The sequence below is a fragment of the Rhinatrema bivittatum genome, chromosome 4, assembly GCF_901001135.1.
Source record: "Rhinatrema bivittatum chromosome 4, aRhiBiv1.1, whole genome shotgun sequence".
In the NCBI taxonomy this organism is placed as follows: domain Eukaryota; kingdom Metazoa; phylum Chordata; class Amphibia; order Gymnophiona; family Rhinatrematidae; genus Rhinatrema; species Rhinatrema bivittatum.
In genome coordinates this window covers 457,000,549-457,014,870 of record NC_042618.1, presented here as the reverse complement: position 1 = coordinate 457,014,870, position 14,322 = coordinate 457,000,549, and the positions used below count along the sequence as shown (strand labels likewise).

The following is a 14,322-nucleotide window of genomic DNA, read 5'->3' as shown; positions in this document are numbered from 1 at the left end:
ATCTTTCAGTATTGGGCCCCTAATGATTTAAAAAGTCACATAAATTTGTTCTAATATTTCCCAAACACCAGTAAAATATTTCAAATCAGCAGACACATGAAATAACACCCTGAAATTTAAAGTAATAAAACATTAAATAATTAAAACATCTCCAGCTCTCCATAGCATTAAATAAATAAATACCTGGCATCTTTTGATTTTCCAGAGATTATTGTGGATTTGGGTGAAGAAGGCCACACAATCTTTATCCTCTCTCTCTCTCTCTCCTTCACACACATAGGCACTCTCTTTCTCATACCCATGCAGGCTGTCACATACGCGTGCAGATTCTCTCTCACTCTCTCATACACACATGCAGGCTCACTCTCATGCACATATTCAGGCTCTCTTTCATACACCCATGTTAGTGCTTTTTCTCATACACACACACACGCAACTCTCAGTCGTCGTCCTTTCTTTTGGGCCGTGGCTGAGCCCGCACTGCTCGCTTATTGCCGGAGGGGGAAGTGGGAGGAAGCGGCCCTGCAACTGCCAGGTGCTTCCTGTTGCCGAGCCTGTAGGCCTTTCTTTGGGCGGAGACCTCCCTCGGGCCGAGCCGACACTTTTCTTGGGCTGCGTGGCCCCGCCGAGATCTCCCTCGGGCTGCGTCAAGTTCTGCGGCAATCACTCAGCAGGAGCCGAGACTACCACGTGACCAGGGCGACCGGCCCACCGGTGGATGCCCTTTTCCCTGATAGGCCAGTCCGTCCCATGCTAAGGATTATGTGGGACTCTCATGTTACTGTAGGAGCTTTTAGTTTTACGTTTACTTTGCCAAAGGGCTTTCAGAAACCCAACTTGTTTACTCACTTCTGGGAAGTGCAACTCTTCCCTCAGCATTAAATAAACCGACACATCTTTTTGGTTTGGTATTTTGTCCCCTGGCTTGGCCGCTTATTTCTTCTGTCTTTGGGCGCTGTGGGGAAGCGAGGAAACTGCAGTGTAGATCTGCTGAGGCACGGGCTGGCAGAGAGTGGGAAGTGGAAGTGCAAGGTTAAATAAGTGCCAGTGCTCCCGAAAAGCTTCTGAGGCGGTGAGCAGCCTCCGCTGTTCTTTGGCGAAATCTTAAATAAAGTAGGACGGCTTCCCCGATGAAAGAAGAAGAAGATGGGAAGGGACTCGGTACGGTAGGGACACAGCTTCTTCACCTGTTACCAGGCGCGGTCCTTGCAAAGCTGCAAGCTCTGCGCTTTGTCTCCTGCAGATTCCCCACCCTTCTGCAACAGCCCCCCCCCCCCCCCCTGCCAGGATCCTCTGCCCACTCTGCAGCTCCCAACTTTCTGTGGGCTGACAGTAAACCTTTGGAATGGTTTGGCCTCTGTTCCTAGACATTTTTTGCACACCTGAGCTAGCATATCTGAGGAACCCTTCCATACATCTGGATAGACAAACATCTGCACCATTTCTTCCTATTTTAGACTTGGAAGGCATCCCCCTGAGTTGGTCATGATGAAATGAACGTATATTTTACGGATAACAAAAGTTGAAAATGCATTTTTTAGTTTATTTAAATTCTAGTCAGGGTTATTTCCCGTATGCAGTGTTAATGTTATTGGACTGCACCCAGTTGTTCCAGAAAGTGCTGATTAAATAGTAACTGGGAAGAGTAATTAGCAATCAAATAAGTCATGGAGACTGACGGTGGAGAGTGAATAAATTCCTTGCAACTCTCTCGTGTTATTGTATAATTATCAGTGTAGTTTCTGCTCAGTGGGTTGCTGTCTGTATGCAAGCTCACAGTTCATTTGGGAGAATTTGCCATAGTAACGGTATGAGAGAGAATCAGGCCCCAGGGGAAATGAACTGTCTTATTTACGTTTCTGGGAGATCACGAGTTTTGAACAGCAACTGTGAAACTGAAATGATAAAGGTGTGGAGCACTGAATCTGTTCAGTGATATTCCATTGATTAGAGAGATTTAATTCACCTGACACTGGAAGGTGTGTGGGTTGTTTTTTTTTTTGGTTTTTTTTTAAAGATCCTCTAATTTTGAGGTCTGATCCATGTGCATACTTTATTCAAGTTAATAACAAAAATCACTTTTTGGATGAAGAAAATAAAAAATGGCAGGAGCTGTAGCTTTTTTAAAATGCATACTGGCCCACTTCAAGGCAGGTTGGGGTGTGAGGGATGGACCGCTTCCTCTGGGACAGCCTTACGTGATTGAATGGGGTAAGCAATTCTGTTAATAGGCCCAGGGACTAGGGATGTATGTTGTCATCTTATGGTAACCCCAGCAGGGGCATGTAAAATAAAAATCTGGGCACCAAGTTAGTGGCTTCACAAAAGAAATGGTGAACTAAGTGGGACCTGACCCAGACACAGTGAGAATGAAGGTCTCATGCTGGACTGGGGGAGGGAGTGGAAGAGGAGAAACCGCAGAGACTGTTCCCCCCCCCCCCCCCACCCCTTCTGGGACCATCATACAGTGCTCGTGTTCTCCCCCCCCCCCCCCTTTTTTTTTTTTCTTCAGTGAAGTGAAGTCTTTTAAATTTCCAGCTCTTCCTTGCATCCTCTGGATCTCAAACCTGTGACGCTGGGATTAATTAACTCACATCCACCCACAGTTATTTGACGGACTCAGCTCTACGCTGTTTACTGAAATCTTCAGGGGGCAACAGCAATGCATTGCCACTTTGGTTCAAGGGGCTCCAAACAGCCGAGAAGCCAGAGCGCAAAACACTTCTCCCCCTTAGCAACGCTCGATGATGGCGCATGAGCGAGTGCATTTTCAAAAGCCTGGGCGCACGGTTGCATTGATTGAAATAAAGACCGGCACCCGTGAGTGATTTTTTTTCCCCCCAGGATCCGATTTTCAAACCGCGTGGATTGTTGCAAAGCCAGCAGCAGGTACTTTTCCCTGAGGACGTTGCACCAATTCCCAAAGGTAGAGTTGGCATACATTTTTCCTTTGGAAAATTGCTGAGGGAAAGCTGCAGAGGTTTTGCATCTGCTTTTTAGCTGAATAACTACCCCCATATCGGTGAATTCTAAAAGCCCGGTCCGCGCATTAAGTAGCGGATGCGCAAATAAGTCTGGCTTGCGTATGCCGAGCGGATTTTAAAAGCCACCGAGATAAGCATGTATCTCCCGCAGCGCGCACAGCTCAGACGTTTTCAGAAAGGGGCGGGGCATGGGCCTTTTGGGGCATGAACCAGAGATATGCATGTAAATAATGATTCGACCCAGCGTGCGCCAAAGTCCCTTGCCATGTAAATTTAGCTCTGCTATGGATGACATAAAAATTAAAGAAAACGGGGCAGATCTGTGGGGTTTTAAGGGTTGAGGCTAACTGGGGGGGGGGGGGGGGGGAGTGAAGGCTGTTAAACTAGGTGGGGCTTGGAGGACCTAGCTCTTAACTGGGCGAACTGGGGACGAAATGGTAAATAGCATTGGCGAGTGTCCCTTTTAAAATCCCCCGATTTATGCAATGGAAGCTGGATTTGTGTGCCCATGTGCAGGCCCACTTAAAAATTGGCACACGTGTGCATGGCTGTTTTATAGCATGCACAAATTATAAAATAGCTGCATCTCTGGGCATGGGCTGGCGTGCTCGCACGTGCTCCTGCGCACCGGTTTGAAAGTCACTGTCCCTGTTTGGAAACTGTGTTGTGAAAATTTCCCTCTCGATATAGAGAAAACGTAATGCCTGTAAATTATTGTCTTAACTTGGTGCATTTCTTGAGTAGCTTTTGGGAGCTACGGTTCCTTCATCAGGAGCATAACTCTTGAAAGCTGCTTAACAAATATCTTTTTATTGGCCTAACTTAATGCATTGGCCAATATATTTTTGGGGGTTGTTGACCTTTTAAATCTGTCTTGTAGTTAGAGAATGGGAGAAAGCTTTTGTTAAAGCAGACTCTGGATGTTCTTCATATGTTTAGAGATCCCTAGGTCTCCACTATCCACTTGATCCCTAGCTAGATCCCTAGGCTAGGAGTTTGTAGTTTGCAGACCATCCCTGCAGGCACCTCCACAGAGGCTTGTCCGGATTGGTCAGCAATGCACTATAAAAGCAGGAGGTGGCACGAGGAGCAGTGTGGCTTTTTGGGAGTTTTGTTTGGTGTTGCGTTGCAATTTGGAGTTCTCCTGATCCTTGGGTCCCCACAGTGTAACCCAGGGGAAGTGGCAATTTTTTTGGAAGAGAAGGAGCATGGCTAGAGAGATTTCTCATACAGGGCCAACGGCGTCGCAAAAGAGGGAAGAGACTCTGCCCTGGCCAGTACCTCACAATCTGGAAGAGATTGGCTTGGAGGAGTGGACGAGGAGTTTCTGAGAAGAGCCATTGGTTTTGGAAGTCTTCTCCTGTCTAAGAATGTTTAACTCCTGCCTTCAGAGGTCCGGGCACGGTGCTGTGATTTCCTTCTGCCCAGCTAAGTAGGGATAGCACTGACCTGCCAGTGAACACCAGAGAAGAAGTGAAGTATTTTTGTAGAGGTTTTGTACTTCTTGTTTTGGGAGGAATTCTTTGCCACCAGTTCTTGCCCACTGAGGACTAGAGATGTGGGTTTCTTACCGCTGGAAGTCAAAGCTTTTACCATCAGTGAAAGATAGAGGAGATTCTAACCCTATTAGGAGCTCACTCTGTCACTCAAGAGTTGGAACTTTTCCTAGTGTTTGTCATCTTAGAAACCGACTCCAGGATTTATCAAAATGCTATAAATATAGCAAAAATAGTACCTGCAATTTGGGGGAAAAAAAAGGGCACAGTTAGGCTAATTTTCCTTATCCTGCATCACATCGGCAATTTCCGCAACACACGATAAATTTATCGCACCCACGCTATTTTTCACTTTGTGTGTTCTGCCCATATTAGTGAGGAAAAGATTATCGCATATGTTGTTGGGGAAGAGGGAGAGAGAGTGCCTCTGAATAGACCTCACTATGTCACTCTCTATTTATACCACTGTAAGAGAGGGGTACCTTTAACTCAGTGTGGGGTTGGGGTAGATTTGGGGGGGGGGGTTACATAGACAATCAGAAGTATGAACAGCAAAGTTGACATAACTGAAGATTTTCTGTTCTTTGAATCGATGAAAGGTCCAAGAGGAGTTGATCTGTACAATGCGCTCTCTACCTAGATTGATGCACATTCTGCCTAGCTTCAATCAAGCTAGGTAGAGAGTGCATTGTACAGATCAACTCTTCTTGGGCCTTTCATCGATTCAAAGAACAGAAAATCTTCAGTTATGTCAACTTTGCTGTTCATATTTCTGACTGTGTATGTAAACACCCCCCCCCCAAACCTACCCTATTCCCAAACCCCACATTGAGTTAAAAGTACCTTCTCCTCTTACAGTGGTATAAATATAGAGTGACATATTGAGGTCTATTTAGAGGCTCTCTCGCTCTTTGTCGTCCCCCCCCCTGGCATGTGCGATTAAAAAAAAACAAAAACTTTTTGCCCGGTAATGAACAGAAAAAACGTTGTAGCTATTTCTGGCGTTAAAAACCGCATTGCAGTGTGTTACTCTATCGCATATGATGTTAGGAGCCGCTCATTACCATTAACTCCACCCAAACTCCTTCCACTTGCATAACAAATGCAATATCTGCATAATTGCATGCGTTGCGTTGTTTAACTTGCAAAGTGATAAATGACCCTGCGAGTTAGCTGTTAACACTGAGAAAGAGGAACATTGGATTGTTTTAGTTTTATAAGAAGATAAACTGGAGAATCTTTTGATGTAAATTTGACTTTTTGGTTACAAGAAATTTTTGTTGAACTTCTCACCAGGGTGTCCAGCATCATTCATTCGGATTTAAGGGTGCCATCAAGCAAGGGCATCCCGAGTGTGAATACTCTGAATCAAGAGGGTTTAACAGAAGTGAGAGACTGCGTGTTGGTACCTACTCCTGGGAGCCTAGAGTCCTGGAACATAAGAACATAAGAACATAAGAAATTGCCATGCTGGGTCAGACCAAGGGTCCATCAAGCCCAGCATCCTGTTTCCAACAGAGGCCAAACCAGGCCACAAGAACCTGGCAATTACCCAAACACCTAGAAGATCCCATGCTACTGATGCAATTAATAGCAGTGACTATTCCCTAAGTAAACTTGATTAATAGCAGTTAATGGACTTCTCTTCCAAGAACTTATCCAAACCTTTTTTGAACCCAGCTACACTAACTGCACTAACCACATCCTCTGGCAACAAATTCCAGAGATTTATTGTGCGTTGAGTGAAAAAGAATTTTCTCCGATTAGTCTTAAATGTGCTACTTGCTAACTTCATGGAATGCCCCCTAGTCCTTCTATTATTCGAAAGTGTAAATAACCGAGTCACATCTACTCGTTCAAGACCTCTCATGATCTTAAAGACCTCTATGATATCCCCCCTCAGCCGTCTCTTCTCCAAGCTGAACAGCCCTAACCTCTTCAGCCTTTCCTCATAGGGGAGCTGTTCCATCCCCTTTATCATTTTGGTTGCCCTTCTCTGTACCTTCTCCATTGCAACTATATCTTTTTTGAGATACGGCGACCAGAATTGTACACAGTATTCAAGGTGTGGTCTCACCATGGAGCGATATAGAGGCATTATGACATTTTCCGTTTTATTAACCATTCCCTTCCTAATAATTCCTAACATTTTATTTGCTTTTTTGACTGCTGCAGCACACTGAGCTGACGATTTCAATGTATTATCTACTATGACGCCTAGATCTCTTTCTTGGGTGGTAGCTCCTAATATGGAACCTAACATCGTGTAACTACAGCTAGGGTTATTTTTCCCTATATGCAACACCTTGCACTTGTCCACATTAAATTTCATCTGCCATTTGGATGCCCAATCTTCCAGTCTTGCAAGGTCCTCCTGTAATGTATCACAGTCTGCTTGTGATTTAACTACTCTGAATAATTTTGTATCATCTGCAAATTTGATAACGTCACTCATCGTATTCCTTTCCAGATCATTGATATATATATTGAAAAGCACCGGTCCAAGTACAGATCCCTGAGGCACTCCACTGTTTACCCTTTTCCACTGAGAAAATTGACCATTTAGTCCTACTCTCTGTTTCCTGTCTTTTAACCAGTTTGTAATCCACGAAAGGACATCACCTCCTATCCCATGACTTTTTAGTTTTCTTAGAAGCCTCTCATGAGGTTTATCCTCTCTGCCGGCATGAACCCTGGCACTCTGGTGCTGAGTGGCCTGTGTTTGGTGCGAAGAGAAGGAGAGCTGGGAGTAAGAGTGGTCTTGGGGAAAAAAGGCTGTGCCCCTGCATAGAGGGAGGTCCCGAACGAGGGGGTTACATATGAAATCAATAATAGCTTGGCTGTAAAGATGCTGTTTGTTTTGAAAGTTACCAGTATGCGGAGGAGTAATAAGCCAGGACTTGATGAGCAATAAAGCAGATGTTAGATGCTCTGGTGGAGTAGGTAGCACTTCTAAAATGCAGTAACATCTGGTTTTCCTGATCACTTGTGGCTTGTTGGAATTAGAAAAGGACTAGAGTTGAGGAAAAATCTTGAAATTAGTCATTTGTGTAAGTGATGAGGCAGGGTTGTACCTATTTATGTCCTTTCTCTCCTCTGTAATTGCCTCATGGGACTGTAGCTTCATATCCTCTACCTCCTGCTGCCTTTGGAATGAGCCACCGAGTTATGTTTGGAGGAACTCCTCTATGAAACACATTGTGTAGGCTAGGATGCTGCATTTTGTCCGATAGGCTTTTCCATATATGAATTAAGTACGTTATGAACTTTTTTTTTTTTTGCTCGGCAGGTCCCCTCCTGTTCCTTTGGCCTTCCAGCTCCGTTGGAACGGGCCTCCAGTGGGCTTGCCATTTTCTAACTGTTGAGCCCAGCCACCTCAGCAATAGTCCTTGGTCAGGGCCTCAGGCTGCTGCTTTTGTAAATATTGATATGTGTGCTTGAGTCTGGCCACTAGGTGTCAGCCTTGTGTGATGGTTGAGATTGGAAACTGGTCTCAGGTACTGAACACAAATCTCCTGCACTGGGCCGGCCCCTAAAGTATTCTATTCTAGATCTCTATCTTTTATCTTCCTTATTCTTTTCTCCTGGTTTTCTTCCTAGGACTGATTATGCGTGATGAAGCTATAAGCATTTGTGTGGGGAGTGGCTGGAGCAATAGGCCGAGAGCCAGGAGATCTGAAGTCGGATCCAGTTTCTCCCTTTGATGCTTGTTGGGTGCTGTTTTAGTTTCTATTGTGTAAAAGATCATCCCACTGTGCTGTTCTTATTTTGAGATCTAATATTGAACTTTGTTCAGGTTAACAAAAGCCACTTCCCAGGCATAATAGAGTTGGTAAACTCCTTGGGGTCTTGCAGGTTGTTGTACTGCATCCTAGTTTGTGGCGTTTATATAAATCAGAGCTTCCCAAACCTGTCCTGTTTTTGCCACAGTCTGTGCAGTTGTCAGGGTATCCAGTACGAATATGCCTGAGATAAATGTTGCACGTATTAGATCAATGATACATTTTTACATTTCCATTGCCTATTCATTGTGGATATCCACCCAACCAGACGGACTAGAGGGTAAAGATGTAACTACTGACATTTAAAAGATTAACTATTTAAATGATAAATGCAGCAAGCTTTTACTTTCATCAAGTTGGTGAATCTTGGTGATTTAGCTGAGGACTGAATAACAGTCTAACACTTCGAGCTCGACTGGTTTTGATGACATTGCGCTGTTAAGCATTGAACATTTGATATGCAGAGGGCTACAGCTGCACAAAGTGATCAGGAGTGCAGTTCAGGAAGATCCATCAGTTTTCCTGCCAGGTATGGGAGGATCACGAGGCCAATATCAAAACGGTTTGTCTGGACAGACCAGCATGTTTTAAATTTTACGCCACTCTGAACGCCTCTGACTTACCTGGCTAACTGTTTGGCCAGAGACGAGTTAGATAAGTTGAAGGCATTCCGAGGCAGAATTAAGAAGGTCGTATAAGTTTTATGTGCTGGATACCATGCCTAAGGTTATCCAGGTAACTATGACTTTATCTGGCTGTAGTCAGGGGAGCACCTAATCATTGGCAGTCTGCTGAATGTTCGTGGCAATTCATCCGGCTAACGTTTAGGCAGAGAGATTGTTGGCTTGCTGCGCTGCTGGATAAGGGACCTCTCCTGAAATTATAAGTGTGAGAGATTTTGTGATCTCTAAAGCAGGTTACACAGCTTTGTGCTAACTAACAAATTGGTGTAGCTGGAAACTGATAGATCAGAATACTTGGATATAAAAAGTGTAGCAGAGTTTCCCCACTGACAACAGATTTCCATTGGTCCCCTGCACTGTCTCCTGCTGCATTTGTGGTGCCGTAGGAGAGTCTGGTTCTCTGAGTCTTTAACTGGATACAGTTGGGTTGGGTAGGAGAATGTGCATTGTAATGGGAAGAGAGGAAATAGTGAACTCTGATGGAGTTTCTCTCAGTGTGTTTTCAGATATGAATGTATAAAGTGTTTTTGTTATGTATGATAGCTGTTAAATTTACATTTTAACAACTGCTTTGATGGCATTAATAGCGCAAGTCTTTTTCAAATAAATAAATAATGATGATGATACACGATTCATATTTCCTTAAGACTTCTTTCCTTCTACTTTTCATGTACTTGCCTTTAGACCCTAGGTCTTTGTTGCATCTGTGCAGCATCAGATCCCATCTTATTATTGCCCCTATCCAGGCCCGAATGAGAGAGTGCAGGGGACTTTGGGCCTGTGCTGTTCCAGTGGCTCTCGCCCCACTCAGCTGCTCTGGTTTCCAGGCTGTCTACAAAGAGCGTACACAAAGAATCGTTCCATGTGTTGGCTGTATGCACACACATCTGGGTTTTGATATCCTGAAAACCAAACTTGCTGAGCGGGTCTGGGGCATACTGGACTATTCATGGCTACTGAACCTCCCTCTTTCTCCTAGGTCCTAGGCGTTAAACCAGTAAACAGGATGCATTTCACCGTGGACTACCTTCGTTGCTGTTCTTTGTACCCACAAGGGCAACTTTCATTTAAGTGGGATCAAAGTCCATTTGTGTGTCTGTCTTTTTTCATTATTTGCAGTTAGCATTTGGTACTGAAAGTCATGTTTGCAGCTCTGGACACTCTAAAAGTGCAGTCCTGCAAGTTAAAGTTTAATAAGGAATAGAACATTTTTTACCTAACTCTTTTTTTTTCAGTTTTCTTTAGTTTCATGTTTAATCTGATCTTAGAATTGTGAACTGTGGCCTGTAATACTGATTCTTATGTGTGTTGGACTTGATTCAAGAAAAATAAATTATAGGCAAAGTGGTAAAAGAAAACCATAAAGTCCATTTTTGAAGAATGCAAAGGTGCCCGTTTATAGCTTCTCTGCCATAAATGTTAATTTAAAAAGGGCATAGATGGGATGAGTTCATTCCACTGAACACTAAAGATGAATGCCTGACATTGTGAAAATTAACCTATTGAGTAGTCCAGTGGTTAGAGCAGCGAGCCGCAAACCAGGTAAGTCAGGATTCAAATTCCGCTGCCGCTCCTTGTGACCTTGGGCAAGTCACTTCGCCCTCCATTACCTCAGGTACAGACTTAGATTGTGAGCCCACTGGGGACAGGGAAATGTGCAGAGCTTTGAAGTGCCTGAAAAAGCAGATTAAATAAATAGTTATCCGCTTCGTCGATTTTAAAAATAAACCTTTCTTCCTCCACTCCCGCGGAATCACGAAATGGTTAAATTTTAATGCATCTATAAAGTTGCACTTGCAAACGTTTAGCCAAATTAACTATTTTTTTAAAGTAACCTCGCAGAAGCATGGTTAGGTCCGCAGAAACAGATTTAATCAAATCTGAAATATGTATGTAAAAGGAAAAAAAAAAATAGCCGGAAATTCAGCCACCGCTAACGCATGTCGGCTATAGGATAGGGCAAGACTGCGGTTTGTCTTTCAAAGAAATTGTTACATCCTTGCAAATATTTTAAAGGAAAGTAGTGGATTCTGCATGCAGGGCGAAGAAAAGTACCTGTAGGGGAAAGAATTTCTAAATGGTCATCATCCTGGAAAGCCTCAAAAAGAGACCAGTGCCATCCCTGCTCCCCGCCCCCATCCTCCAGTTGCCTTGTGAATTTGTACACCGTGCTTAACATCGTGGCATCCCCGAACGGCTCTGGTTTGTACCGTCCACCATAAGTAGAACGCTGGTCATAAAACAGGATAAGGTGATACATAGTGGACATTGATTTGGTATTAGGTCTTATAATTAAAATTAATTTTTTGATGTTTAGCCAGCATTATTCAAGTTCAGGTAAAAGAAGTCTCTGCTCCGAAGAGCTGACACTCTTCAGTGGATACCTTGAGGCAGCGGGCGATGATGTGACTTGCCAGAGCTCCAGGGGATTTGAGCCCTGCTTCTCAGCTCCTTGCTCTGACGACTTGTTCGTTTTTCCTTGTATGGAGATCACACACACATGCCAGTAGTAGCCTCCAGTTCCCGACTAGCCTAGCGAGAATGGTTTGATTAGAAAAGTAAGTGGATATCGTGTCAAAAGCCCTTTTAAAGAAGCATTCATACTGCAGGATTATATATTTCCTGGCCTTTGCACTGTTCTAAAGAGTCATTTTTTTAAACTCCATATTATGATATCATTAGCGTTGAGTAATCGTTTTGGATTAGAAATGCAGCTGCGGGTTCCTCTTGAACCACGTTCAAGGTAGACTGTTTAGTGCTCTCCCGCAGTGGTGTTGCATGTTCCAGCTTTTAAACTACCATGATTACTTTGCGAGGGTGAAGAAGACGGATCAAGGTGCTGGCTAAGCTCATTTACTTTCTGTTTCAGGTTTGTAGGTGGCGAGCTTAATATTTGCTACAATGCTCTGGACCGTCACGTAGAGACCGGACGAGGAGACCAGGCCGCTGTAATCCACGACAGCCCTGTGACAGGCACTAAAGAGGTCATCAGTTACAAAGAGGTTCACAGACAGGTACTCACTGGTTTCCCGTTGCTGCTGCGCCTCTCTGTGTGAGATGAAAACGCTGTGGTGCTGCTGTGGATGTGCGGCTCTCGGAACTTCATTCGTTCAGTCCCCGTGCCTGGGGGAGGCGAGGATGGGTGGTGCTGATGACTCTCCTGTAAGGACCTTGAGCCCGGTCTATGGCCAGGTACTTGACACGAGCCAGGCTCAAGCCTTGCCTGGATCTGCTAGGACCTTGTGAATTTCATACATACTTGAGCTGCAGTATCAAACCCCCCCCAGAATTTTAGAGGAAAGAATATCTTATAATTTTTCAGTTCTAATTAGCAGTGCCTGGGGCTTATTGAAATCTCCCTCACCTGCTTCAAGGACCTTTTTTCAATTTATTTTTGAAGCTCTAGTCACAGAGCAATAAAAACGCTTGCATTTTAGCTCGCTCAGATGTGGTTTGCCAGAACGTTGTGCTGTAGTTCATTAAAGGTTTTTTGTTTTTTTTTTTTCTCCCTTGCCAGCTGAATCTGACACTGATTTCCAGACATAAAAATAACCAGCCTCTGGGAGACGTTTGCTATTACTTTTTTCTGATTCGTGTTAAGAACTGCTATACTGGGTCAGACCAAGGTCCATCGAGCCCAGCATCCTGTCTCAGACAGTGGCCAGTCCAGGTCGCAGTCACCGGGCGGATCCCATAAATTAGATCTAGTTCCTGTTATTCACTCCCAGTGATAGCAATGGCTACCTTTAGCCTACCAGGATAATAATATGTTCTGGATTTCTTCCCTCCAGGAGCTTGTCCAAACCTCTTTTAAACCCCGCTATGCTCGTCTCCTTGACCACGTCCTCTGGGGGCAGATTCCACAGCTTGAAAGCGCGCCGAGTGGAAAAAGTGCTTTCTTCCACCCTCTCATTGTTAGCTTCGTGAAGTGCCCCCTTGTTTTTGTATTTTTTTGAAAGGGTAAATAACCGTTCTTTATTTAACCGTTCACCCCGCTCGTGATTTGATAAACGTCTCTCATGTCCCCCCTCAGCCATCTTGTTACCACGCTGAAGAGCCCCCCCTATTTTTGTCCCCTTCCTCTGCGCCTTTTCTAGTTCCACCATGTCTGTCTTGAGATGGGAGCGACCGGAACTGTACTCAAAAGATGCGGTCGCACCGTGGCTCAATACGGAGGGAATACGATTTTTTTTTCTGTTCTATTCCCCCCCCCCCCATTCCTTTTTGGATCGTCCCTAACACTCTCTTTGCTTTTTTTGACTGCCGCCGCCATGCACCGAGCAAAGCATTTAAAAGTATTGTCCACAAGGACTCCAATATGCAAAGGGGACAGTTAGAATCCAATTCAATTACATATGAACACTAACTGTCTTAAAGATCATAAGTTACCATGTTTAGAATCACTGTTAAAAAATTTTTTTTATCTTTATTCAAAATACATATAGACACTGATTTTAACCTTGAATTTTTGTGTTTTTTAATTTTAAAAATATTTGTAATTAAGAGACAAAGGCCTCAGAACTGGTATCAGAAGGGTCCGAAGACCTCAGATTGTCAAACCAGCAAGTTCAATCACTGGCCTTTATTGTCTCCTGTTTTTTATATTATAATAAAATGCACTTGCTGCAAACTACTTTTAAGTCCTTATGATCCCCATTCCTTTTTGGATCGTCCCTAACACTCTCTTTGCTTTTTTTGACCACCTCCGCCATGCACTGAGCCGAGCATTTCAAAGTATTGTCCACAAGGACTCCCAGGTCCCTTCTCCTGGGTAGTGACTCCCCAGTACAGAGGCCAGCAATTACGTACCTGTAGTTGGGATTATCTTTCTCTATGTGCATTACTTTGCGCTTTTCCACATTAAATTTCAATTGCCATTCAGTTGCTCGGTCTCCCACAGTCCATCTGCAGTTCTAAAATTTTTTATTTTATTTTATTTTATTTTATTTATTTATTTATTTAAAATCTTTTCTATACCGTCATTTAGTAAAGCACCATCACAACGGTTTACAATGAGGCACGTAAATATATATTTGGTTGAACTCTTACTAACAATGTGCCAGAACATTTATCGGTAACATGTATTCATAATATAAGGTATATGTTGTGTGATCTGGATCTTGTCCTTTTCAATGATTAATAGGAATGTGAATAATTTTGTGTCATCTGCAAATTTGATCACCTCACTAGTCGTTCCTTTTTTCATACCATAGTCTGCTGTTAAGGTTTCAAGGTGACTTTGGACTCCAATCCTTGAATGACAAGACTGTCAGCAAAAGTTGCAGATTATTTCACAGGAGAGGGAGGGGAGAGCTGCACAAAGTCTTGGATTTTCTTCCTGTGACAAAAGAGCACTTAAACAGGTTTTTGTCGGCCT

At 43.8% G+C, this 14,322-nt stretch overlaps 1 protein-coding gene across 6 annotated transcripts in view; it reads left to right on the top strand.

Moving 5' to 3' along the window:
• Positions 1-14,322, top strand: part of ACSS3 (acyl-CoA synthetase short chain family member 3) — a 178,453-nt gene that overhangs the window by 3,260 nt on the left and 160,871 nt on the right. For 2 of the 6 annotated variants that reach the window (XM_029597103.1, XM_029597104.1), the window contains exon 2: positions 11,815-11,959. The exons of 1 other annotated variant lie outside the window; for it this stretch is intronic. In XM_029597103.1, the coding sequence (XP_029452963.1) occupies positions 11,815-11,959 (145 nt within the window). Of the gene's footprint in view, positions 1-1,026; positions 1,162-8,660; positions 8,792-11,814; positions 11,960-12,008; positions 12,138-14,322 lie in introns of those variants that run through there. 3 more of the 6 variants (XM_029597107.1, XM_029597105.1, XM_029597106.1) reach the window with 3 other exon arrangements.